The sequence below is a fragment of the Chelonoidis abingdonii genome, chromosome 4 (genome assembly GCF_003597395.2).
Source record: "Chelonoidis abingdonii isolate Lonesome George chromosome 4, CheloAbing_2.0, whole genome shotgun sequence".
In the NCBI taxonomy this organism is placed as follows: domain Eukaryota; kingdom Metazoa; phylum Chordata; order Testudines; family Testudinidae; genus Chelonoidis; species Chelonoidis abingdonii.
The window spans coordinates 20,627,178-20,651,653 of NC_133772.1; the positions used below are offsets into that span (position 1 = coordinate 20,627,178).

Below are 24,476 nucleotides of genomic sequence, written 5' to 3' on the forward strand. Positions count from 1 at the left end.
AATACCAGGTCTTGGCCCTTTGCTTCTAAAGCTCCCATTGATGCACTCATCAAGTGCAGCACACAACCCAGTATGTGTTACTGAAGAGTTGTGAATTCTGGCAATTGGGCATTACCCTTTTTTAAAAGAAAAGAATGCATTGACACATAGTTTGGAAAAGGTGGCTTAAATTTTGCACCTGATATGGTGCTAAAACATGCATGTCCTTCTCTACAATATTCAGCTCAAGTTTCCCAGTGTTATTAAACAATTATTTTCCCCAAACTGGGACCCTTGAACCATGGGTATGTTGCAAAGCTGACTGTCAGATGTTCTTGGCTCACATTCCACTGCTAAATTACATCAAAAGCTAAAACTCAGAATAGGTCAGTAAATGGGAGAAAAATCAGTACAATTTTCATTTCCATTTTTGGTTGAGATTTAACCAGAATTTTCCACTTAATTCTATACAGGGATATTACACATGATTATGACTGGGAGGTGGGGTGTCCATGAGACCTTTTTATAGGGCATTCCACATATAATAAAATGTTTGGGAACCCTTGTTCTACCTCACGGACTTCCCAGCTCAAAACCTAGTTTCTTCCATGCCCAAACCTTAATTACTCTTGCCCTCAGTTGCTGTTCTATTGTATAACTCCCCAATACTTTAGGTGATTGTCTGTACGAATGCTGCACGACAAAATAAATGTGGATTGTATTGTTCTGGCCATTCGTTTAATCTTGGTCATTCAGGTGAACAGCAATAAAGACAAAGTTCTGGGCTGCCTTTGAGGTGGGGCTGAAAAGGGGTGCAATGGGAGGCAGTGCAGTCAGTACACAGATTGCATTCACTGTGTGAGAGGTGGCACTCAAGCTAACCCTTCAGCATATTTTTGGGGCAGTGGGAAGGGAGAAAACCTCAGGCTGCTGGGTGCGTGTGTGGGAAGGATAACTCACACATCTTCCCGGATCACTGTAGGGGTGGGGACACCCTAAGGCTGCCCATCAGGATATTGGGGTGCAGAATGACATCCTCACGGTAGGCCCCCCACATGAGTATGGCGGATACCCTCAAACTACCCCCAGCAAATTAGGGTAGGGGTCACCCCCAAGGCTGTGCCCCAATTTCAGCACACTGGAGGAAGGACGACACCCCCTCAGCTTGATATATGAGGGTGGAGGTCACCCACCCAGGCTGCCCTTCACTTCAGCATACTGGAAGTGGGAGGAACACACCCCAAGCTGTCCCCCCTTTAGCACACTGGAAGTAGGGGACACCCCCGTTCAGCCCAGTGGGGGTATCCCCAGGCTGCCCTTCACTTCAGCACCCTGGAGGCAGGTGATACCCCCCAGTTCAGCCCAGTGGGGGTACCCCCAGGCTGCCCTTCATTTCAGCACATTGAAAGTGGAGGGGCACACCGAAGCTACCCCTGCAGCACCCTGGAGACACAGGAACACCCCCCAGCTTAACATATGGGGTGGAGGTCAGCCCCCCCAGGCCACCCCCCAGTTCAGCCCAGCGGGGTTGGGGACATTCAAGCCGGGCAGTCTCCGCTCCCCTCCCCCCCAGAGGCCGCTGCCCCCGGGCCTCCCGCTCTGTGGTGTCCGGGGAGGGGGGAGCGAGGGGGGGCGGTCCCTGCCTGTGGGGGGGAGCGAAGCTGCTGCAGCCCCCTCCCCCGCCCGCACTCTCGCTGCCTCCTTCCCTCTCCGCTCGGCCGGGCTGCGCTGCCGCCGCCGCCGCCTCCATTTTATCCCCCCCTCCGTTTCCCCCCCGCAGCAGCAGCCGCCGCAGCCGGAACTCGCGGCGGACGGAGCGAGCGGGCGGCCCGGGCGCGGCGCGGGGCAGCAGCGGGCCGGGTCCGCGGGCTCGAGCCGCCGCGCGGGGCATGCGGGGGCGGCGCTGAGGCGACAGCAGCGAGGCGGCGGAGCGAACCCGACCCAGCCGACTCTTGTCTCCCCCCCCGCGCGCCCCCCGGCCCCGTGAGCCGTCGCCCCGTGGCTGGGAGCTGCGCTGGGAGAGCCGGAGCCGCCGCGGCTGAGGAGGGAGGAGCAGGCGGCGGCAGCGCGGCCAGGTAAGCGGAGCCGCGGCGGCGCACTTCCCGGGGGTGCGGGAAGTGACGCGGCGGGGCGGCGGCTTTCCCCAGGCCGGGCGGGCGGCGTGCGGGGGCTGGGGGGAACGCGGCCGCCTCTGTGGCGCCTTTAGCGTGGGACAGCAAAAAGGGTGGACCGAGGGGGGAAGCTGGGGCAATAACCCCCCCCCGCATCTTGTCCCCCGAACGGGGTAGCCCCGCCACCTTCTCCCACACCATTGACGACGTGCGATCGAGACGACCTTCTCGTGCCCTGCACATGCCTTGTGCTATCATTGCGTTCAATGGTCGGCAATGGACAGCGACAAGCAGCCAATGGCAACAGACGCTAGCTGCCCTTCCCCCGCGCACACCTCCGCCCAGTGTACCAAGGAGGATTTCCCGCTGGAAAGGTTCGAGCATGCCTGAAAAGCGCGATAGACACCCCAGCCCTTCTGTCCCCTGCTGAGACCTCGCACAGCTCGCTGCATGTCCCATCCCCCTGCCATGGGCTGACCCACCTCAGCCTTGAGGGGAGGGCCCTATTGAGACCTAGCACAGCTCACTGCATGTCCCATCCCCCTGCCATGGGCTGACCCACCTCAGCCTTGGGGGGAGGGCCCTATTGAGACCTGGCACAGCTCACTGCATGCACCATCACCCTACCTTAGACAAAATCCACCTCAGCCTTGGGGGGAGGGCCCTGCTGAGTCCTGGCACAGCTTGCTGCATGCACCATCCCCCTGCCATGGGCTGACCCACCTCAGCCTTGGGGGGAGGGCCCTGCTGAGAACTTGCACAGCTCGCTGCATGCACCATCCCCCTGCCATAGGCTGACCCACCTCAGCCTTTAGGGGAGGGCCCTGCTGAGACTAGGCACAGCTCGCTGCATGCACCATCTGCCTGCCATAGGCTGACCCACCTCAGCCTTGTGGGGAGGGCCCTGTTGAGACCTGGCACAGCTCGCTGCATGCACCATCCCCCTGCCATGGGCTGACCCACCTCAGCCTTGGAGGGAGGGTCCTTCTGAGACCTGGCACAGCTCAGGGCATGCACCATCCCTGTGCCATGGGCTGACCCACCTCAGCCTTGTGGGGAGGGCCCTGCTGGGACCTGGCACAGCTCAGGGCATGTCCCATCCCCCTGCCATGGGCTGACCCACCTCAGCCTTAGGGGAGGCCCCCTGCAGAGATCTGGCACAGCTCACTGCATGCATCATACCTGTGAGAGGAGCTTTCTCCTAAGTCCTTATACATCTCATTCCATGCACCATCCCCTGAGAGGCTCCCTGCTGAATCCTGGGAGCTCATTGCATGCATCATCTGTTGCCTGACAAAGTTCACTGCTAGCACCATCCTCAATAAGAGGATCTTCTCTGCTGAGACCTGATATGGCTCATTGGCATACTTCATCCCTGGTGAGGAGTTGCCTTCTTAGGCCTGATACAGCTTAGTGCATGTACCATTCGCCTGAGAGAGGCTCCTTGCTGAGGTCTGACAGGTCATTGTATGCACCATCCAGTGCTGAGCCTTGAGACAGCTCATTGCCTTCATCATGTGTTGCCTGATGAAGTTTACTGCTTGTATCATTCTCCCTGAGAAAGTCTTCACTGATGACACTTGGCATAGCTCATTGCATGCAACATTCCCCCCTTAATGGGGTCCTTACTGAGGTCTGACTCAGGTCACTGCCTACACTGTCCCCACAATGGGAGCAGATATTCTCCTGGTGAAGCCTGACATGACTCACTGCATGCACACTATCCTTGGTTTGGGAGCCTAGAGAACCCCCATAGTGAGGCCTGCCACTCTTCTCTACGTGCACCAAACGCATCCTGAGACCAAGGCTTTCCTACAGAGACGTTATACTACCATGGCATGCTCCATTCTCACAATGGGCAGAGATCACCCCTGCTAACATCTGGTGCAGCTCATTGCATGTGCTTTCCAGTGGTTTGACCTAACATCCCACTTACACCATCTCCTGCTGAAAAGTGACAGAGATCAATGTAATCACTATTCTCACCATGATATTGTACCAACTTCACAATTACCGGCATAGATCTTAATCCCCCTGAGTTGAGCCCTGACTGAACTCTCTGCATCCACTGTCACTCGCATGGTGGTTACCTATGCTGGGCATCTGATGAGACTTGATAAAACTCACTGCGTGCACTGACACAAATGTAAGGCATGCAGTTGTATTGAGCATCTGCTGAGCCCAAACACAATTCTCTGTATGTTTCAGTACAGGCATGCAGGCAGAAGAGTCCAAGCTGTTTGCAAATATGATGTGTGTTTTGTCCCTGGGAAAGAGGGGCTTGCTAGACATGGGTCTGGTAGGCATCTAAAAAGCCTGGGCACTGTGGAAGGAGTGTGAGTAGGTGGGCAGGGGCATGGCTGGTGTTAAGTCTGGTTGGCATGAGAAAAGAATGCAGTATGGTGGCAAGATGAAGCATAAGTGAAGTGTGACTTGAAGACACTGAGGATTATTTCTTTGTGGGATTTATTGATAGGTGCCTATCAAGTGCTCTGGAAAATTAAATTAAAAATCACAACATAGACAAACATAAACAAGGTGCTTCCCATAACTATCTGTGTTGGCCTGTGTTTTTCTAAACTGCATTAGAGAAGAGTGAAAAAGATTGGGGTGCCCAGAAGGTTACCAAATCTGCATCCTCGTGGACCAAGGTTGGGACTGAATTCTAAAACGGAGGACCTTTCACAGAGAATGCCCTGCCAACTGCTTCTTTTTCTTTATATCAAAGGAACAGCAGTTTGAGCATCTCTGCTGATCTCAGTTGCAACAGCATGTCATGGAGGGAGAGGCAGTCTCTTAAGTTACCAGCTCCCCCAAACCATTTAGGGGGTTGTAGGCAAAACTAACCCCTTGAATTCCACCTGGAAGCTTATTGGAAGTCAGTTCAGATCATGGGGCACTGATCGGATGTGTTCCCATCATGTAACTCCATTTAATAAATGGGCTGCAGGATTCTGTACCAGCCTCAGCTTCTGAATGGTCCTAGCACTCAGCCCCATGAAGAGCATATTACAGCAATTTTATCTTCATGGCATAGAAAACTGTGGCAAACTCCATTTTGAAGAGAAAAAGTCGCACTTGTCTTGCCAGGTGTAGATGGCCACATCTGCTACCTGGGCTATTCAGAGTAGCCCAGGATATAACAGCAGCTTCAAGTGGTTCACCTGTTTTACAAATGTCAATTGCACTCTGAATGAGGGGTGCTAGAATAAGATCCCCAAACAATTCCAGCTGCTTTCTCCAGCCCACCTACATTATCTCAGCCCTGGTCTACACTGGGTGGGGGGATTGATCTAAGTTACGCAACTTCAGCTACGCGAATGACATACTTAGATCGACTTACCATGGTGTCTTCACCGCGGTGAGTCTACTGCTGCTGCTCCCCCATCTTCTCTGCCTGAGCTTCTTGCGGGGCTGGAGTACAGCAGTCAACAGGAGAGGGCTCAGCGGTCGATTTATCGCATCTAGACTAGACATGATAAATCGATCCCTGCTGGATCAATCACTGCCCACCATGGATAGTGTAGACATACCCTCAGTCTTGTCTGGGTTGAGTTGTATCCAGCCAGCTCTCATTCAAGTCCCAAGTTCATCTAGGCACTCGATAATTTGTTTTGCTGCTCTCTCTGGGTCATACATGATGAAGATGTAGGGCTGGATGTCATCAGTGTACTGAATACAGTGCAGCCCATGTCACCTCCCTTACCCTCTTTGAGGAGTGACTTACACACATTGAACAAAAGAGTTGACTCTGTTGACCCACGTGGCACCCTGCAAATGAGATCCATTGTAACATGGGACAGTTGCCCACTGCTGGCTTGTGGGTTCTCTCAGAAAGATGGGAATGGAGCTGCCCAGGAGTAGCTTCATCCATCCCTGCTAATGTCTGCAAAAGAAACCAAAAAATTGTACGGTCAGCTGTATCAAAGGGTTCTGGTAGATCTAAAAGAATCAGCATGGACACTTTGTCCACTACTAGCAGGAGATCAGCGGCTAACATAATCAGTGCAGTTTCTACCCCATATCCAGGCCTATATAGCAAGACTGTGTAGAATCTAAGGAATCAGACTGCTAGAGTTGCCTTGTCATTACCCTCCTAATTAACCTTCCCTGAAAATGGGAGATGGGACAATAGTAGATAGATAGATAGCCAGATTGTTGACATCTGGAATTGATTTCTGGAGCATGGGCCTCAACACTGAGGAAACACTGACAATCTTGATTAACAATGGACCCAGTTTTTCCACTGGTGTTCACCTACCAGGAATGACAAGAGTCCAGGTTTCAGGTTGTGACACGAAACTGACCCAGCATCTCTATAATCTCAGCAAGCAATACTGGCCGAAACTCAGCAGAGAAGACAGCATGTGTGTGTGTGTCCTCTCAAGATGTAGTATAGCCCAGTGCAGACAAAACTGCTCATGTTTGGAATGTAACATGAAAACTTCATGAGAGAAACTTGACTTGGCAACTGAGGGGAGGCAGTGAGGATTCACCAAGCTGTCAGCCGTCACTTGGAACAGTTTTGCTGTGCGAGACGTTGCAGATGCTATGGTGGAAGTGAAGAAACCTTTCTTAGCACAGCCATGGCAAACGATCTTAAGAGCTGTGCATGCCACAAGCAGTCAGGCTCTGCTTTAGACTTCTGCTTCTAATGCTTTAGCAGTCTCCCCTTTTGCTTTGTCAGTCACAGTTCACCAAGGTCATTTGTGAAGCCAAAGACAGCAGAGGGAGAGGGCCTTTAGGGGGTCACTGTTTGTGGAGGAGGGAAAAAGATTGTTATAAAGTCTTGCTAAGCTATCAACAGAGTGGTCTGTTGGAAGAACAGCCTTCTCCCTCAAGACCTCCGGGAAACTTGCTGGCTCCATCAGCCTCTAGGGTATTGGTTCTCAACCTGTTTACCATTGAGAGCTGTATATGCAGTTCTCTGTGTGTTATGTGGGCTACATCCACACTATATATACTGCCTGTATGGCCCTGAGGATGTCACGTAGGCCACAGCTGTGTGCTGATTGGGCCGCAGCCGGCCCACGGCTTGAGAACTGCTCTAGGGCAAACCATTAAAACATGTCCATCACCCCCGTGTGATGGGGACATCCTAATCTCAGATCGAAGGAGCATGAGGTTGTCCCATGACAGGAAATATCCATCATTCTAACCTCTTCCCCCTGACGCAAACATCAGATCTAGAGTATGTCCATCCTTACGAATGGAGCTTGGAATTATGTGGGGCAGTTTCGTGGTAGTCATGGCATGAAATTCTGGAATGATCCAGAAGAACCATCATCTACGGAGATATTGAAATCACAAAGCATTATCAGTGACTCTAGTGCCACTGTGATGAAGAACCTGATCTTCCCACAGTGGGCCTCCACACTCACCCCGTTGGAGCCCCCTTGCAGAATTCTCACACGGTGTACACACACAGACCTTGCTGTGTTTGGGGAGACAGCCTGCATTTGAGATCAGATGCAAAAAGCACAACACCGCCTCCTGGATACCTTTTTGTTTTATGTTGAACCAGACAACTGGAGTCGAATGTGCCAACAGTGATCCTGCAGCACCATTTATATTTTGCATGCAAATTCAGGGGCCTCATCTGTTATTAAGTCATGGGTGGTACTAACTGCTTTAACCACCAACTGTGTGTTTGATAGCGTGGATCCTGCTCTGTTGCTTCTGTTCACTAATGCCTTGTTCTCCTGAGCGTGATTATTTGGTGAAACCAAACGAACCAGAATGTGATATCTTGGCCTTGATTTACACCTTTGCCTCAGTCTGTGCCTGGTGTTTCCTTTGCTCACCACCACAAGAATCGAGGGGTCTAAGCTCTCGGAGTCCATGCCTGCCTGGAGTCCCCCATATCCTGAGCTGATGGCAGCATTGTTCAACCTTCCTGGCCAGCCCAAGACATTTATTAGAGGGGCCTGGTGTCCAGATTAGAACCTCTCCAAGGCAGGACCCAAATCTGTCATAAAACACAACAACTCCTGGGGCACCCTGCTATTTTCTGTGGTGCTCCCGCTCAGATGGCACCTTTACTCGCTGTGGGGAACCCTGGTACTCTCACCCACACTCTCTGAGGGACTCTCAGGCCATGGCACCCGTTCTTAAGCCAGCTTAATTCTCTCCACATCAACCAATCCAATCATACAGACAAAACACGCGCAGTACCGTTTGATACATTTTAACCCCCTCGCCCCCAACTGGCTTGTAGACTGATGGCAAGTATGTTGTGGCCTTGTTACTCTGGAAATGGAGTGGAGGAAAGGTGAGACCTGCAGCCAGCTAAGCAAGGATTGAAGCTTGGTGGCACTGGAAATGGATTAGCAAAGAGATACTGAGCTGCTGGTGCTGGGGAGGGAGGACTTTGTTGTCAGCACAGCAGAATGGCTCCAGAAGGACACCAGTAGAAAGTGAAGTGGTGTCACTGGGATGGAATTTAGGAATCCTTAAATTGTGTGGCATAATGGCATGGGAGGAGAAATATTTTATGGCATCAAGGAAATAGAAGGGAAGGACAGGGCATTATAGGAATGGAGTGGAATGAAATAGAAAGAGTGTACAATGAGCGAGGAGGGTTGGTGAAGTAGGGTATGTTGGCACTGGAAAATAGTGTTGAAATTCTGGAAGGGGTAAATCCAGTATTACATGGATGTAAATCAGTATAGCACTTGGCCCCTCTGTCAGAGGCTATGTTTGTGTAATTGAATTGCTGCAGGCCACTTTTACATTTGAGAATCAGACTGCCCCTGAATGAACTGGTGGGACAGAAAGTTAAGCACAAATGGTTCAGTGTGTGCATAACAGCCATACTATTTGGTTCAGGTGTAGTGCTTTCTAGGGACCTCGCCCACAGTTCCCAGAAGCAGTGCAATATGGGAGATTTTTGAAAAGCCACCTGTGTACCATGTGACAGTAAGAGAAGGATTGTTTGAACCTTTATGCTATTACCTTTGTTCATGTTGGGACTAAAACAGCACAGAGCACTACAGTACTTAGCCCTGATGAAAGCAAGTATTTTTGCACACAGGTACACCCTTTGGAGCACTTCTTTGTGACCATGAGGTGTTTTACAAAGTGCTGGGAGGACTAAAGAATTAGAATGGCAAATTTCGCTAATATAGACAAAGCTGCAGCATTTGGCTAGCTCTATTTCAGATACTTTCCTTGTTTTGGAGTCAGGTTTCAGAGATGGTTATGCTGACAGCCTGACAACTTTTTGGGTTCAGCTGCCCTCTCTGACACCCACTCAGCTCTCACTGGCGGTAGTTTAAGTAACTTTTTAGGTGCTTCTGCATAGTATTAAGTGATGGTATGTTTTCTAACCTTGTTTTTTATGACAGCCAGTTGTGATGAGAGAAACTCCACTTTTCTCAATAGGCCTAAGTAGGAGGTAAACACTGTGATGGTTTGGGTACATGCATGTATTTGCAATGGAGTCTTGAGGACATGGAGGCTGCATGCTCAGTTAGTGGCATGAATAGTGGAATTTAATTCTGTTTACCAAACTTGGGGCCTATTTAAATTCTTTAGGCTCCAGTTTCACTTGTGTCTCTGAAATCCTTGTTTTCCCATGTTTCAGTCTCTCCCTTGTGTGTTCTCCAGTTCGTTCTTTATAAGCCTAGCTGATTTGCAGTGGGGAAGGAGGGCAGGAACAATTAAAGGAATGTGCAGTGTGGGTATTCTGTTCTCATTGGTTTACAGGTGACAAGTTGGGAAGGGAGTTGATTAAGGATAACTTGTCTCTGCTGCATGGACATCCCTTTCTTTTTGTTTGAGTTCATTTCTCCCTTAGCTCCACTCCCCAGTGGGGCTCTTTTGCATAATTTCTTTACTTCCCCATCAGAAAGTCATTTTTCTGTGGGGAAGCAAAGAAACCTGTGGGGGACATAAATTCTGCGCGTGTGCAGTGGCATATAATTCCCCCTGGAGTAAAATTGAGACAACCAGAAGCTCAGTCAGGACAAATGAAATTGGATTCTTTACTACCTGCTGATCAGGTGGCTGATTAGTGCTTTAAGGTCCATAGTTACATTTTATGGAACTCTATTAGTCCTGGCTGAAACCTAGACTCCCCATTCTATGGCATATTAATACTCCAGGGCTAGAAGCATCATTTCTAGAACTTGTTTACCCCTCACCAATAGAACTAACTGATTACTGTTGTAGGACCTGATCCCTGCAAGCCTTTACTCATTCTTGCCTCTTGTGAATATGCGTTCGCAGGGTCAGGCCCTTTAGAGACCAAAAATCATGCAATGGGCTAAACACAAATTACGTGTTAACAGTGTTTTTTCATGGCTGCAAATTCTGTTAGCAGGGCTGAATTTATATATTTAAATAAAATATGGGTGAGGCAGCAGTTCAGACCCTTTGTGTACCCTTATTGCAGCAAGAAATAAGTAGGATCCCACTTATCTTTTCAGGAGGCTTTCACGTTCTGTTTTTCTTTCTCTCCTCTCTCTTTCTTTCTGGGTTTCTTCCTGTGATTTGGCTGCTTTCTTCCCACAGCTCATTTTCATGTCGCTGGCGCGCTGTTCTCAAGTGATTTATCTGGCTCCCTATTAACGTTCCCATCTTGCCTCTTTCCCACCTCTCTCCTCCATAGCATTTCTGTTACTGGATTTTCTTTCCTCTCTCCAGCTGCCTCAATTCCCACTGAATCTTCTGGCACCAGCATACGGTCCTGTCTCCCTGTTAAAAATCATTGCCCTAAACGTGTTGTGCTTGCTGTTTGAAAAGTATTTGAAAGGGAAAAAAAAATCTCCTTTCCTGTGTTGCTCTCTCATCCCCTGTTCCATGTTGATCAGTCAGCGCTTGAGCCTGGGAATGAAACCTAGTCTCTGTCACCCACTATGTTTCCTTGAGAACCCCACCAAATCGCAGAAGGAACAGATGCTTCGTCCTTACATCTGGCCTGCTACATTGCTAAATTCTTCCTCTGGCTTTGCTCAGCCAGTTGTGCCCCGTTCTGCATGTTCCTATTGGGTTCTGGCCCGTTCTGCATGTTGGGAGGCAGACACAGAGTTAGTTACATACACGCTCTCGGGAGTGCTCCAGAGGGTACAGCTGCCATTGTGGAGACAGAGGCTGGAGACCAGTTTTCATTGCAGGCTCAGCTCAGTTGTGTTGGTCAGTCAGTGCACCCAGGTATTTTTAAGTTGAAGACAATCTATATCTCTAACCAACCATGATGGTATGTAAGTGCTGGAGTAGCAGCTTGTCCTTGACAACTGCCTATGCAGCGTACATAAACAAAACTTAAAAAGTAACTACTAAAAATTGGCTTTTCCTGGCTGTAGTGAATAAGTGGCCTCCATGTTGCGCGCGCTCTCTCTCTCTTTCCCCAGCACACATGCATTGAACTCTGTCCACTTTCCCCCCCTCCCTTTTTCCCCATTTGGACTAATGTTTCCACCAAGTCCAGGAAGTCTGTTTATTACAGATCCAGATTGATTTGCAAATTGTGAGCTGCATTTACCATTAAAAAACTAGTGATATTCAGTATAAAGGAATCACTGAAGGGTGATTATGCACATGGGTGGAGGACTGAGGTCCCTGGTTCTTGGTAATTCCTTTAATTGTTTTCAAGACACAAGACTAGTGCAATAATGAATGAGCAGGCAACAGTCATCAGCTTCTGTATTGTATTTTAACAGTAGATGTTACGCTCTTTGGCTGAGAGCTGTTTCTGGGATTGTATACCCATTATTTATTAATTTATTTTATTTCTTTGACTGTTTAAAAGAAGCACCTGTTCTGACACACTGCATCCATGTATGCTTATTTGCAATATAAAAAAGCGAGGATAAATTGGATTCCCAGACTGCAGCAAGAATTCTGTTTACTGAAGGCCAGGTTACCAATCTTTCAGTGCCAGTCCCTTTCGGTAGATACTCTGGAAGTGCTTCAGAGCTGTGAGACAATTTCAAACAGCACTTGGCCAGATTAATCTCTTCCAAACCTTTCAATATCCCATTGCACAACCATTGGCTTGTAGCACTGCCTAATGCAGCCCTCTGAGCCTGTGTGAGACTTTGCAAAATGAATATTTTTGTGGACTACTTTACAGAAGTGTTGAAAATAGGACCCAGATTCAAATGCTGGTTGCAACCTTAACCAAAAGATCTATGACTGGCTCCACTTAAAAAAGACTGGTTCCTGAATGTAGCCTTATAGCTGGAAATCACATAATGTATTCTGCAATATTACTTGCAGATATAGGCATATAACCCTCTTCTGTAGAATTCTCAACTGTTTTTTCACCAGACTTTGGAAGTATTGCTGCAGCTGTTGAGTAAAAACAGTATCATGGTCTACAGGGCAGGAACAGTGCCTGCTTTTAAGTTTGGAAAATATCTAGCACATTGTGTGTGCTACGGGAAATCGATAATAATAACAACAGGCACAAGAACATAGAGAAAAATTCCATGTGAAGCATGAACTTATTAATATATGGACAATGCCATCAGATATAAAAAGTGTTATTGGATTTGGTGGGAGTTCCAACTGTGAGCTGAGCAAAACACAACATTTAGCTCAATACAAAATACCATCAAACTCATTCCGGCCTTTCTCAGCTGGTTGTACAGTGGTATGCCAATCCTCTGAAAAGATAACAGAGCAGGGGCCTGGAGGGGATTTGCAATGCAGTGCTACAACATAATGGGAGAGATAGTAGACCCTATCCACTGGTGGATGTGTGCCCCTTTGGATCTAAAGAAGGGGGAAATGCTTTTGGTGCTTTAGTGAATCTGAAATTAGTTGAGCCTCTAGTGGACATGTTTCATTCCTGTCGCACTGAGTAAGTTTTTGAATCTGTGTTGCTCAAGTTTTCCTTTGCTGCTGGCTTAAATTGTACTCTGTCTGGGTTATGTTACAGGGTTTCCAGGTGCAGCTATGAGGAAGCCTCGGAGGAGGTCCCGGCAGAACCCCGAGGGGAGACGTTCTCCCTCGCCTTACAGCCTGAAATGCTCGCCCACCCGGGAGACTCTGACGTATGCCCAGGCCCAGCGGATAGTGGAGGTTGATATTGATGGACGGCTCCATCGCATCAGCATCTACGACCCCCTAAAGATCATCACGGAGGATGAGCTGACTGCCCAGGATATCACAGAGTGCAACAGCAACAAGGAAAACAGTGAACAGCCCCTGTTCCCTTCCAAGTCCAAGAAAACTCCCTCCAAAGGCAAAAAGAAAGAGTCATGCTCCAAACATGCACCAGGGACGTCTTTCCATTTACCCCAGCCCAGCTTCCGGGTGATGGACTCCTTCAGCCAGCCAGATGCCCCTCCTCTGCCTGCAGCATACTACCGGTACATCGAGAAGCCTCCTGAGGACCTCGATGCAGAGGTGGAGTATGACATGGATGAGGAGGATCTGGCTTGGCTGGACATGGTTAATGAGAAGCGGAAGGACGATGGCTATGGGACAGTTTCTGCTGATGCTTTTGAGCTGCTCGTGGATAGGTTGGAGAAGGAGTCGTACTTGGAGAGCCGCAACAACGGGGCCCAGCAGTCGCTGATTGATGAGGACGCTGTCTGCTGTGTCTGCATGGATGATGAGTGTCACAACAGCAACGTCATCCTGTTCTGTGACATCTGTAACTTGGCCGTGCACCAGGAGTGCTATGGTGTACCCTATATCCCTGAGGGCCAGTGGCTTTGCCGCTGCTGCCTGCAGTCCCCTTCTCGCCCGGTTGATTGTGTTCTGTGCCCAAACAAAGGTGGAGCCTTCAAACAGACCAGTGATGGCCGCTGGGCCCACGTTGTTTGTGCCATCTGGATCCCCGAGATCTGCTTTGCAAACACTGTGTTCCTGGAGCCCATCGAAGGGATAAACAACATCCCGCCTGCTCGCTGGAAGCTGACTTGCTACATCTGCAAGCAGAAGGGCATGGGAGCTGCTATCCAGTGCCACAAGGTGAACTGCTACACTGCCTTCCATGTCACCTGTGCCCAACGGGCTGGTCTCTTCATGAAGATAGAACCTATGAGGGAGACCAGCATTAATGGCACAACTTTCACGGTGCGCAAGACGGCTTACTGTGGGGCACATTCCCCACCTGGTACAACGAAAAAAGGATCTATGACTGCTACCAGTGACGGGGAGGAGGACATCACAAAGGAAGAAGGAGAGGAGGAAGACAGCACTGGCATCCCCAAGGGATCCCTGAAGAAGAGCAAAGTGAAGTTGAAGCAGAAGATCAAAAAGGAAGCCTGTGACCTGTCAGATGGGCGTTCATCTATGCCACTGGTGACAGTCACACAGATCCCCTCTTACAGGTGAGTGTTGGCAACGATGCTCTCTGATGGGACTTGCCAGGTCTTTTGTATTAAGGATTGGGTTAGTCCAGCATCTGTCTTCTCTTTAATCTTTAAACTGCACCCCCTGAGACACTTGTCCACACTTCAGCGAACAAGAACCATGTTAAAAAACCTTCTGCAGCAGCAGGCTCAAGCACTATTTTTGCACACGGTAGTTGTCGGCACAGTTATAGCGTCAGAGAGAGACAAGGTGGGTGAGGTAAGATCTTTCATTGGACGAGCTTTTGTTGTTATTTTTTCAGCAGTTATGCCCAAACTGCTAATAACTGTAGCTCATTCCCAGGGGATCTTTAACAAACACCAGATCTGGCAATTCAAAGAAAAAAAAATCATTATGTGTTGAACAAAATGTTTTATTTTGATCTTTGGGCCTTTTTACCCATTTAAAAAAAGAAATAAAAGCAAAGAGGTCTGGATTCCCAAGGGTACTCTGGGGCTCCTGGCATTCAAACAACTGAGGAGAAGGTGCTGCTGCTTCCTCCTATATCCTACAGGTTAGAGGTTCAAATCCTTCTTCCTGATGTGGAGAATGGACTTGAACCCAGGTCTTTCACTCCCAGTTATGCACCCTGACCACTGGGCTATTGGCTATTCTAGGGTGAGTCTCTCTCAAGCTCTGCTGTTAATATTCATTGGGCCAGAGAGAGAAAGAGTGACTTGATAGCTACATGGTTAGGGCTCCCTCCTGGTGGTGGGAAGGGGCATACCTGAATTTCAGTCCCTTTGAATTGAATGTTTAATTATTTGTACAAAGTATGACAGTTTCAACAGGAGAGACTGAGAGAGACCTACTCTCAAATGCCCCAGAGTCCAGTGATGAGGGCACTTACCTGAGAGGGGGGACATCCAGGTTCCAGTCCCTGCACCACATCAGGCAGAGGAGGGATTTGAACCAGGATCATCCTGGGTGAGTGCCGTAACCACTGGATTATAGGTATGAGAGGAAGCAGCATCTCCACCTTTGGCCTTGTGAAAGCCAGTGGCACCTCAGTCAGGAATCTAGTGCAAAACATTGAAATGGTGTGTTTCGGCAATCTCAGCACCAAGCATTTTGACATTTCCAAATTATTTTTCCTTTTTTTTTTGTTGCCAAAAATAATTTGCCAAAACAAACACAAATTTGCAAAATAGTTTGATTGACCTGAATCCGTATTTATTTGCGAGAAAAAATGTAGTTGGAAAAATGTCACCCAACTCTAATTAAACCAAATTATAGCACACAAAATGTACACGTAAGCCATGCTGGGCTGTGACCAGGCTTTAAAATAGTTTCAGACTTGGTTGCAAGCCATTGGGTGAACAGGGCCTCAATGGAAAGAAGCTCCTATTGATCTAAAGCCATTGTATTTTGACTCCTCAGTTCATGGCTCCTAAGCATCGTGCTTAGTGAGCCGAATGCATCATTGTCATAGCAGCTGTGAATTTGACCTAGTATATTTCGGCCAGGGCACCTTCATGGAGCTGGGGATGGTGCTCTGTTTTCTTTTAGCGTCTTGGAAAGTGCAGCCAGATGCCCCGTATATTTTAATAGATGTTCTGTTGGAAACGGCTCAGATACCATGTATTTTTTATTATTAGTATTATCATAGCACCTCGGAGCCCTAGTCATGGGCCAGGACCCCGAAGTGCTGGGTGCTGTACAAACACAGGAATGGTCTAATCATTATTAAATGGTTAAAAATATTGTCCAGGGACTCCATTTGAGTTTGTTCCCTAGTGTGCCTCCCTTAATAATGCGAAACTTAAATGACTTTAGTAAAGTTAACTGCTCCCTTGGAGCTGAATTGGCGATTGGATACTTCTCACCCTGCTATGACTATTGTTTGGTAAGAGCCTCCAGCCGAGTTGCTGTTAAAATAACAATACATTCCTGAAGGCGGAGATGGCTATCTTCACAGCTGAAAGACCCCAGATTGGCACAGACTGGCATGGATTAGGTGTACTGTTCTTATGCATATTGACACAACATTGCAAAATTGTGCACCACTGTTACTGCAGCAGGAGATCTTAACATGTGCCATCATGGTCCATAGAAATTGATGATTGCCTGCTTGTTGATCTGGTTTGTTTCCTGTAGGTTGAATAAAATCTGCAGTGGACTCTCTCTCCAGAGGAAGAACCAGTTTATGCAGCGGCTACACAACTACTGGCTGCTGAAGCGCCAGGCAAGGAACGGTGTCCCTCTGATCCGGCGTCTCCACTCTCACTTGCAGTCCCAAAGAAATGCAGAGCAGGTACCACCCCTCATTCCAGTACCACATGCTGTAGCATCTGGGCAGAGAAGAGGAATGTGGGTGAAGGAGCAAGTTTGGGGTAAACTGGAAAGGGGAGAGCAGGGTGGAGAAACTGGAAAAATGTAATTCAACTTTGAGCAGTGGCAGAGGTGCAGTCAGGTAGTGAGTTCTGGGTATTGAATTGGGGATTTGAGATGGGTAATAGCAGTAGAACTAGAGAAACACTCTGTTCTTTAAGGTAATTACAATGGAGAAGGAGTGCTCTCTCTTAAAATATGCTGCCTTCTGTTGGTGCATTCAAGGAGTCAGGCCAGCTCAGTACTTGAATGGGAGACCCCTTGTGCTGCAACAAATGGTCCTGGCGATTCAGGTGGCACTCTTCCTCGTGAGTCAGAATGGAATCAGTGCCCTGGGATTGTGTTAGTGTGTGATGTGCTGCTGGTGGGACCTTCTTTCAGATGAATCATAAAACCAAGCACTGTCTATTAATGGCTGTTAAAGATCCCATTCACAAGACAAGAGGTGTTAGCTCCAGAATCCTGGCCGAATCCCAGTTTGGGTAATTCCTCCTGTGGCTTCAATTTCATATCCTCCAATGCACATTTATGGCCCCATTTAAATAATAATCAGATAAATAGCCTTTTTCGTTTCCTCTTCTGAACTGATGTGCAATGTTAAACAGTGGCTGCGTTCCAGACCAGTGGTAGCTGGTGAGGTAGTGAAGTCAAGTGATTCCTGTATGCTGTAAATCTTCTTTGTGGAGCATTGTGTATATTGTGCACATATATTTTTTCCATATTTAGTGGAAATCACAGATTTGATTTGTGTGGTGACTTCTAACTGACTAGTGCAAAATTTAATTTACACTTATGAATCTAGGGTAGGGGAGTGCAAAATTTCCTTAATGTGTTGATTTAGCAGTTTTCAGTAAGTAGTCATTGTAAATGAATGCTTCTGCGTGAAAGGCACTATACAAATGTAAATCATCAGTACTTCCTTTGTGTTTGTCTTTTATTGGTTGTCTCAGGTGAGCATTTATACATCAGTATATCCTTGTCATTACTTGAAAAGCAAAGCAAAGGACCTTACGAGAGGAAGGCTGGCTGTGTAATTAAGGAACTGGGTTGGAACTTGGGAGGTCTGAGTTCAGTTCTCAGTTTTGGCTCTTCCTGTGTGACTTTGGGCAACTAGTTTATTCTCTCTGTGCCTCAGTTCCCCATCTGTGAAAAAGGAGATAATACTTCCTTTCTCCCATACACACAGACTAAACTCTGTCTGTCAAGGTTGTAAACTCTTTGGGGTAGAGACCATTCCTACTATGCACAGCACCTAACATGATGGGTCACTAAGCTCAGTGGTAGTGTAAATCATAATGACTTTTATATAAACGGAGTGAGAGTATGAGTGAACATGGACTAGATCTTATTTCTGGAATGTGGTTATAACCTAGTTTAGACCTGTCCACACAGACAAGACCAAATAAATGCCTGTTTTACTATGATCAGACTGCTATTTAAGTATATTGCTTAAACGCAGTCGATTTTGTAATGTGGATGGGGCCTAGTAGAAATGGAAGTAGACAGGAAGAAGAGTATGAGAGCGGAGACACTTGGAAAAAGTATACAACACAAGAAATCTGTATGTGCATTTCATCTCATCCCACTGTTACCCCTTACAGAAGGAGCAGGATGAGAAGACCAGTGCAGTGAAGGAGGAACTGAAGTACTGGCAGAAACTGCGGCATGATTTGGAGAGAGCGCGGTTGCTCATTGAGCTGATCCGTAAGAGGGAGAAACTCAAACGGGAACAGGTAGGTAGATCCTGGGCCTTTCCTGCAGCCTCCTGCGCCTCTCCACTTGCAGCTGGAGGAGGAATTGAAACACAGCAGCTTTTCTTAAATCTTTTTTTCTTTGCACAAGGTCTGATCTTCAGAGGTACTGAGCACCCACAACTCCCATTGAGGTCTGAGGGAGATACAGGTGCTCAATACCTCTGCAAATCAGACCCTTGCTGACTTGCAGTGCTAGGGAGAGGCTGACTGATGGCATTGTGCTGTTAAGTGCTGTGCAAGCTTCTTTATATAACTACCTGTGCATTTGAATCATGACCTGCAGCACCCCTGCTATTTCTGTCCTGAGCATGGACCAGATGCTTGTGCAACAGAAACTAGATCTTTTTTAATATTTATTCCAGTATTTTGGTAACTGTCACACCAAGAATGATCCTAAACCCTCCTCCATTTGGTAAGCCAGAGATTCCTATGTCTTACCTTCAGATGGGTTTTTTTTGTGAGAGAGGCAGTTTTAAATTTAGACCACTTACTAACCTGGAAAGTTTTCTCTTTTGTCCTTGCAGTTTTTCAGACTTATACCAGCTTGCGTGGTCAGATTTCTTTCACATTCTCCATCCTGGTCTCAATATTATTTACTTTGCTTACGAGCTTGTCCAGTTCGAAATCTTTTCTAGTGACAGCTGACTGGACTTCATTGATTTTTTGACGAGATCTTGTGATGGTGCCAGCACTGATTCATCCGTTTACATTGTTCTTACAGGATGGGGGTATCCTGCTGTAAATGCTGACATCCTTTGGGTGGGAGGGTAAAAAATCATTCCTTTGTTTGTTTCCTTTTGCTTTTGATATCTTGATGTGTCTATATCACAGGCAACTACATCCTAAACAGTCTAGTGAAATTCCCGTATAGTTTGGAAAGGAAAAGTTACTGTGGAATCATAGAATCATAGAGTATCAGGGTTGGAAGGGACTTCAGGAGGTCATCTAGTCCAACCCCCTGCTCAAAGCAGGACCAACACCAACTAAATCATCCCAGCCAGGGCTTTGTCAAGTCTGACCTTAAAAACCTCTAAGGAAGGAGATTCCACCACCTCCCTAGGTAACCCATTCCAGTGCTTCACCACCCTCCTAGTGAAATAGTGTTTCCTAATATCCACCTGACCTTCCCACTGCAATTTGAGACAATTATCCTTGTTCTGTCATCTGGTACCGCGTGAAACAGTCTAGATCAGGGTAGGCACCTATGGCACAGGTGCCGAGCGGCACGTGAGCTGATTTTCAGTGGCACTCACACTTCCCGGGTCTGGCCACCAGTCCAGGGGCTCTGCATTTTAATTTAATTTAAAATGAAGCTTCTTAAACATTCTGAAACCTTATTTACTTTACATACAACATAGTTAGTTATATACATTTCTACCTCAATATAACGCGACCCGAAATATAACACAAATTTGGATATAATGTGGTAAAGCAGTGCTCTGGGGCGGGGGGGGGGGGGCGCAGGGCTGCACAACTCCAGTGAATCAAGCAAGTTTAATATAAATGTGGTTTCACCTATAACGCGGTAAGATTTTTTGGTTCCCGGGGACAGCGTTATATCGAGGTAAAGGTGTATTATAGACTTATAGAAAGAGACCTTCTAAAAAGGTTAAAATGTATTATTGGCATGTGAAACCTTAAATTGAAAAGACTCGGCACACCACTTCTGAAAGGTTGCCAACCCCGGTCTAGATCGATCCTCTTTGGAACCCCCTTTCAGGTAGTTGAAAGCAGCTATGGAGAAACTTATGTAGCTGGAACTGCTTCTCAGCACAGATTTAGATATATATAATGTACATTCTTGGCAGTCCTAGCTTTTGGTCTTCATAGAGATTCATCTTTGATGTTGTGGGAAATACAGTATAATCATGCTGTTACTGTAAAGTCTTCCTGTGTTGTCGCCCAGGCTCTTACTGTTGCTGTCTTGTCATTTAATATGCAAAATAAAGTTTGCCTCACATAAGTAGAAGTCCTTTCTCTTGACATTGGGTTGGTGATTTTAATGCCATACAGAAGGACTGTCATATCAAAGACCTTAAGAAATTAGAGGAATACATTTTTTCATTCAGTTCCATTGTCCTTGAAGTAGAAATACAGCCTGATCAGATCAGATCAATGGTCCATCTAGTCCATTATCCTGTCTCTGAAATCAACCAGATGCTTCAGAGGAAGGAGCAGGAAACCTTCTGATGGATAACTATTAAATAGCCTACCTTTAGAATCTTTCTAGTTAGTGATTGGCTTATGCCCGAAAACATGAGAGTTTATATCCCTTATAATCTGTTTATTGTGTCTAATGTAACCCTGGATGTTGTTATTCATAAAAAAATGCCTAAATCTTTTATCCTTTTTTAAAAAAAAAACAATCCTGCTAATTGGTCTTATATTTTGTGGCTGGGAATTCCATGGGTTGCTCTGTAGGGCGTTAAAAGGTGTTCCCTGTTACAAATTTTACACGTGTTGCCTTTTAATTTCATTGGGTTTCCCCTTGTCCTAGTGTTATGAGATAGACTAACTAGGAGCGCCGCAGTTTACAAGGTTTAGTTCCCTGATAGAGGGTGTATCAGATATTAAACTTGGACTGTAATATTTTTGTTAAGACAGTAAGAAGGCAACTTCTTTAACTATATGACTCAGTATACTGCACAGTATTTTTGTTGATTTCTACATTACAAACAGAAGAAACAAGCACTTGATCAGACGTCCTTCAGAAATGAGTTTAAAAAGGTCTGAGATTGCCATCAGTGAATGGAACTGATTTAATTTATTTTAACGGAAGTAAGGGAAATGCCACTTGCATTTTCCATTTTTGATAACAGCATGTGATTCCTTTCCGCCATTCCCAGGTCAAAGTTCAACAGGCTGCTATGGAGTTACAGCTGACTCCTTTCAACGTGCTGCTGCGCACAACTTTGGACCTGCTGCAGGAGAAGGATCCGGCTCAGATTTTTGCAGAGCCCGTTAACCTGAATGAGGCAAGTATCTTTCTTATAAGGTGAGGGCACTGCTTTGAAGATGGGAGGAAGCTTACATGATGTCATAGTTGGCAGGGGCAGGGCATTGTTTTGAGAGAGCTCAGACCATCTTTGTCCTCAGTTAGCATGAGCTAAGGAATTTCTAAAGGAGGCTCACATGGGGTATCCTAGGTATCGTTTTCAGGAAGCTTACTACAGCATCTCAGCTGCAGAGCCGGGACACGTCTGGCTCAGTTGGGTGGAGTATATGTGCATTGGTGACACTACCCCTTCTGCAGGTGGAAAGGACATTAAGAGTGCTTATGATGGATGCGCTCTGGTTGGCTAGTAAATGGTTTTTGTAATTGTACAGGTTTTATATGTTTAGGTTCCAGATTACCTGGAATTCATTTCCAATCCAATGGATTTTTCCACCATGAGGCGGAAGCTGGAGTCCCACCTGTACCGAACCTTGGATGAGTTTGAGGAAGACTTTAACCTTATAGTTACCAACTGCATGAGGTATAATGCTAAAGACACGATTTTCCACCGAGCAGCTGTCCGTCTGAGAGACCTTGGAGGAGCGATATTACGCCATGCGCGACGGCAGGCTGAAAACATCGGCTTTGACACTGATGTGGGGATTCACCTGCCCGAGTCACCCAAAACGGAAGACTTTTATCGCTTTTCTTGGGAGGATGGTGAGTTCCCCAGGCTGTTTATTTTTAGGATTGGCTAACAGTCTAGTAAAAGCCAGACTCCTAGACTCTGTGTGTAGGACCAGCCATCATTCTGACGATGTTACTTTGGCTGGGCTATAACTGTACCCACCATTTGAGGTGTAAGATTTGGGCACATCCATTTACCTATATAGGCACTTATATGGCTCCCATTATTGTAGCGTCTAAGGGCCAGATTTCAGATAAGCTTAGCACCCACTTCCAGGGGCAGGTTTTCAAACATTCTTAGCTTCTCTTTAGGAACTTAAATAAGTGGGCAGCTTCTCAAAAGAGCCTTGTAGTGTGCTGAGCTCTTTTGAAAGTCTGAAGTGCTGCATTGGGAGCTGCTGGCTTTTGAGCACTTTGAAAAAACTGGCCCTGATTGGGGATGCCAGGCACTTGGAAATGTGGCCTTGAGCTGTTTTGAAAATCCGGTGTATGCATCCAATAATTACAGATTTATCCTCACAACACTCCTGAGTGTGAGTTAGGGAAACGTTTTTAATCCCCATTTTACAGATGGGAAGCAGAGGCATGGAAAGATTAAGTGATTTGCCCAAGGTGACCGGAAGTTTGTGGTAGAGCCAGGTGTTGAAGCCAGCTCCCCTTAGTCCCAGACCACAAGACCATGGCCTCACTATTTGCTGTGGAATCCATGTGCCATGGCTGTAATGTAAATTGGATATTTTTAAAGAGCCTTGAAAAGATGAATTCATGCAGGTTTAGGCTGTCTTGTACTTTATATTATTGGCCCACCATTCCCCGACCTCTACCTAAGTTGGGAGGCTGGTTTACTGGAATTTAAAATCAGTTACATGCTTGTAGGGCAGTTTATTGTAGGGATAATCCTGCCCTGGCCAGCAGCTGGAATGGGAGGGTGTCTTCCATTTCCAATTTCCCTGGTTATTTTGAGTCACAAGTGCAGATATCCCAGTCTAACCTCATTTCACCCTTCTCCTTGCACTGGACATAATGACCACATACCCTCTCTCAACAAGGGCAATCTAGGTAGCCAAAGAAGTGGCATGCTCTGAAGGTGTTGAGGCAGGGAGATGGGAAGAATTCTTTGTGAAGGGAACAGCATAGGCATGATGGGACTGTGACCCAGAATACCGAAAACACCATAGCAACAGCCTTGTCACGGAGACCTTTATTCCTGGCATGGCCTGAACTTATGATTGCTTCAGTTGTAGAAACCACCATGAGACGAATTGGCATCTCTGTAGCATTTGTTCCCAAACCCATGCAGTACAAAATAACTTTGCTGAACTTAGTTCAGACTACTGCTTCCCATCCCTCCCATTGAGCTCGCTCTGTGTTTGTGATCTGCTTCCTAAAGAATGCATCCCTCTTGGAATCTGACCCTGAAAATTCTTCAGTCCTTCACCAGTGACGTAGCGTTCGCAAATAGCATTGATAAGAAGACTCATAGAAATGCAGGGCTGGAAGAGAACTTGAGAGGTCATTTAGTCCAGTCCCCTGCACTGACGCAGAACCAAGTAAATCTAGACCAGGAGTTTGTCTAGCCTGTGTTTAAAAACCTCCAATGACGGGGCTTCCACAAGCTGCCTTCGAAGCCTGTTCCAATGTTTAATTATCCTTATAGTTAGATGCATGGCTGCAACTTGGAATGGTTGGTTTGGGTATAGTGGAATTTCCTCCTTCAAGGAACAGAGCACCTTTCTTTCACTCTTTGAGTACATAAGATGTCAGCAATCACTTCTTAACATTGCTTCTCTTCTTGGTGCAGTGGACAACATTCTCCTTCCTGAGAATCGGGCTCATCTTTCCCTGGAGGCGCAATTGAAGGAGTTGCTGGAGAAGCTGGACATGGTGAGCACCATGAGGTCCAGCGGTGCCCGGACCCGACGCATCCGGCTCTTGAGACGTGAGATCAACTCCATCAGGCAAAAGCTGGCCCAGCAACAGAACAAGACCATGCCAAATGGAGAGCCTGCCTCGCGGGAGGAGGGGCTGGACAAACCGCTAAGGGGAGAACAGGACGATGACGGGGAGAAAGGTGAGAGGTTTCAGCCGGTCTCCAAGGAAAATGGAGAGCACTGCAGCCTGAGCAGGAAGGGAAACCTGTTGGGGATTGCAGAGGACTGACTAGATGATTGTATTGTTCATCTCTGTGCTGGGAAAGTGCATTTATTGTTGTGATAAAGCCTCTGTCCCAAATCTGGACCTTAGCATCCAAAATTTGGGGGCTTAACATGAAACTCTCCCCAAGCTTATACCCAGCTTGGCTCTGATCTCGCTGCCACCAACCAGGATTTTAGGGCTCCTGGTCACCCCGAGTCAGCCCAACCTTTCCCT

General features: G+C 47.1%; 1 protein-coding gene across 6 annotated transcripts in view; it reads left to right on the forward strand.

Annotated features, from left to right (window-relative positions):
* Nucleotides 1-2,001: 2,001 nt before the first annotated feature.
* Nucleotides 2,002-24,476, forward strand: part of BRPF3 (bromodomain and PHD finger containing 3) — a 49,516-nt gene continuing 27,041 nt past the window's right edge. For 4 of the 6 annotated variants that reach the window (XM_032804859.1, XM_032804862.1, XM_032804863.1 and 1 more), the window contains exons 1-7: nucleotides 2,002-2,054; nucleotides 12,976-14,377; nucleotides 16,497-16,653; nucleotides 18,332-18,463; nucleotides 21,331-21,459; nucleotides 21,827-22,139; nucleotides 23,908-24,177. In XM_032804859.1, coding sequence (XP_032660750.1) covers nucleotides 12,993-14,377; nucleotides 16,497-16,653; nucleotides 18,332-18,463; nucleotides 21,331-21,459; nucleotides 21,827-22,139; nucleotides 23,908-24,177 — 2,386 coding nt within the window. In that variant the 5' untranslated portion in view covers nucleotides 2,002-2,054; nucleotides 12,976-12,992. Of the gene's footprint in view, nucleotides 2,055-9,785; nucleotides 10,094-11,224; nucleotides 11,244-12,975; nucleotides 14,378-16,496; nucleotides 16,654-18,331; nucleotides 18,464-21,330; nucleotides 21,460-21,826; nucleotides 22,140-23,907; nucleotides 24,178-24,476 lie in introns of those variants that run through there. The other 2 variants (XM_032804860.2, XM_032804861.2) reach the window with 2 other exon arrangements.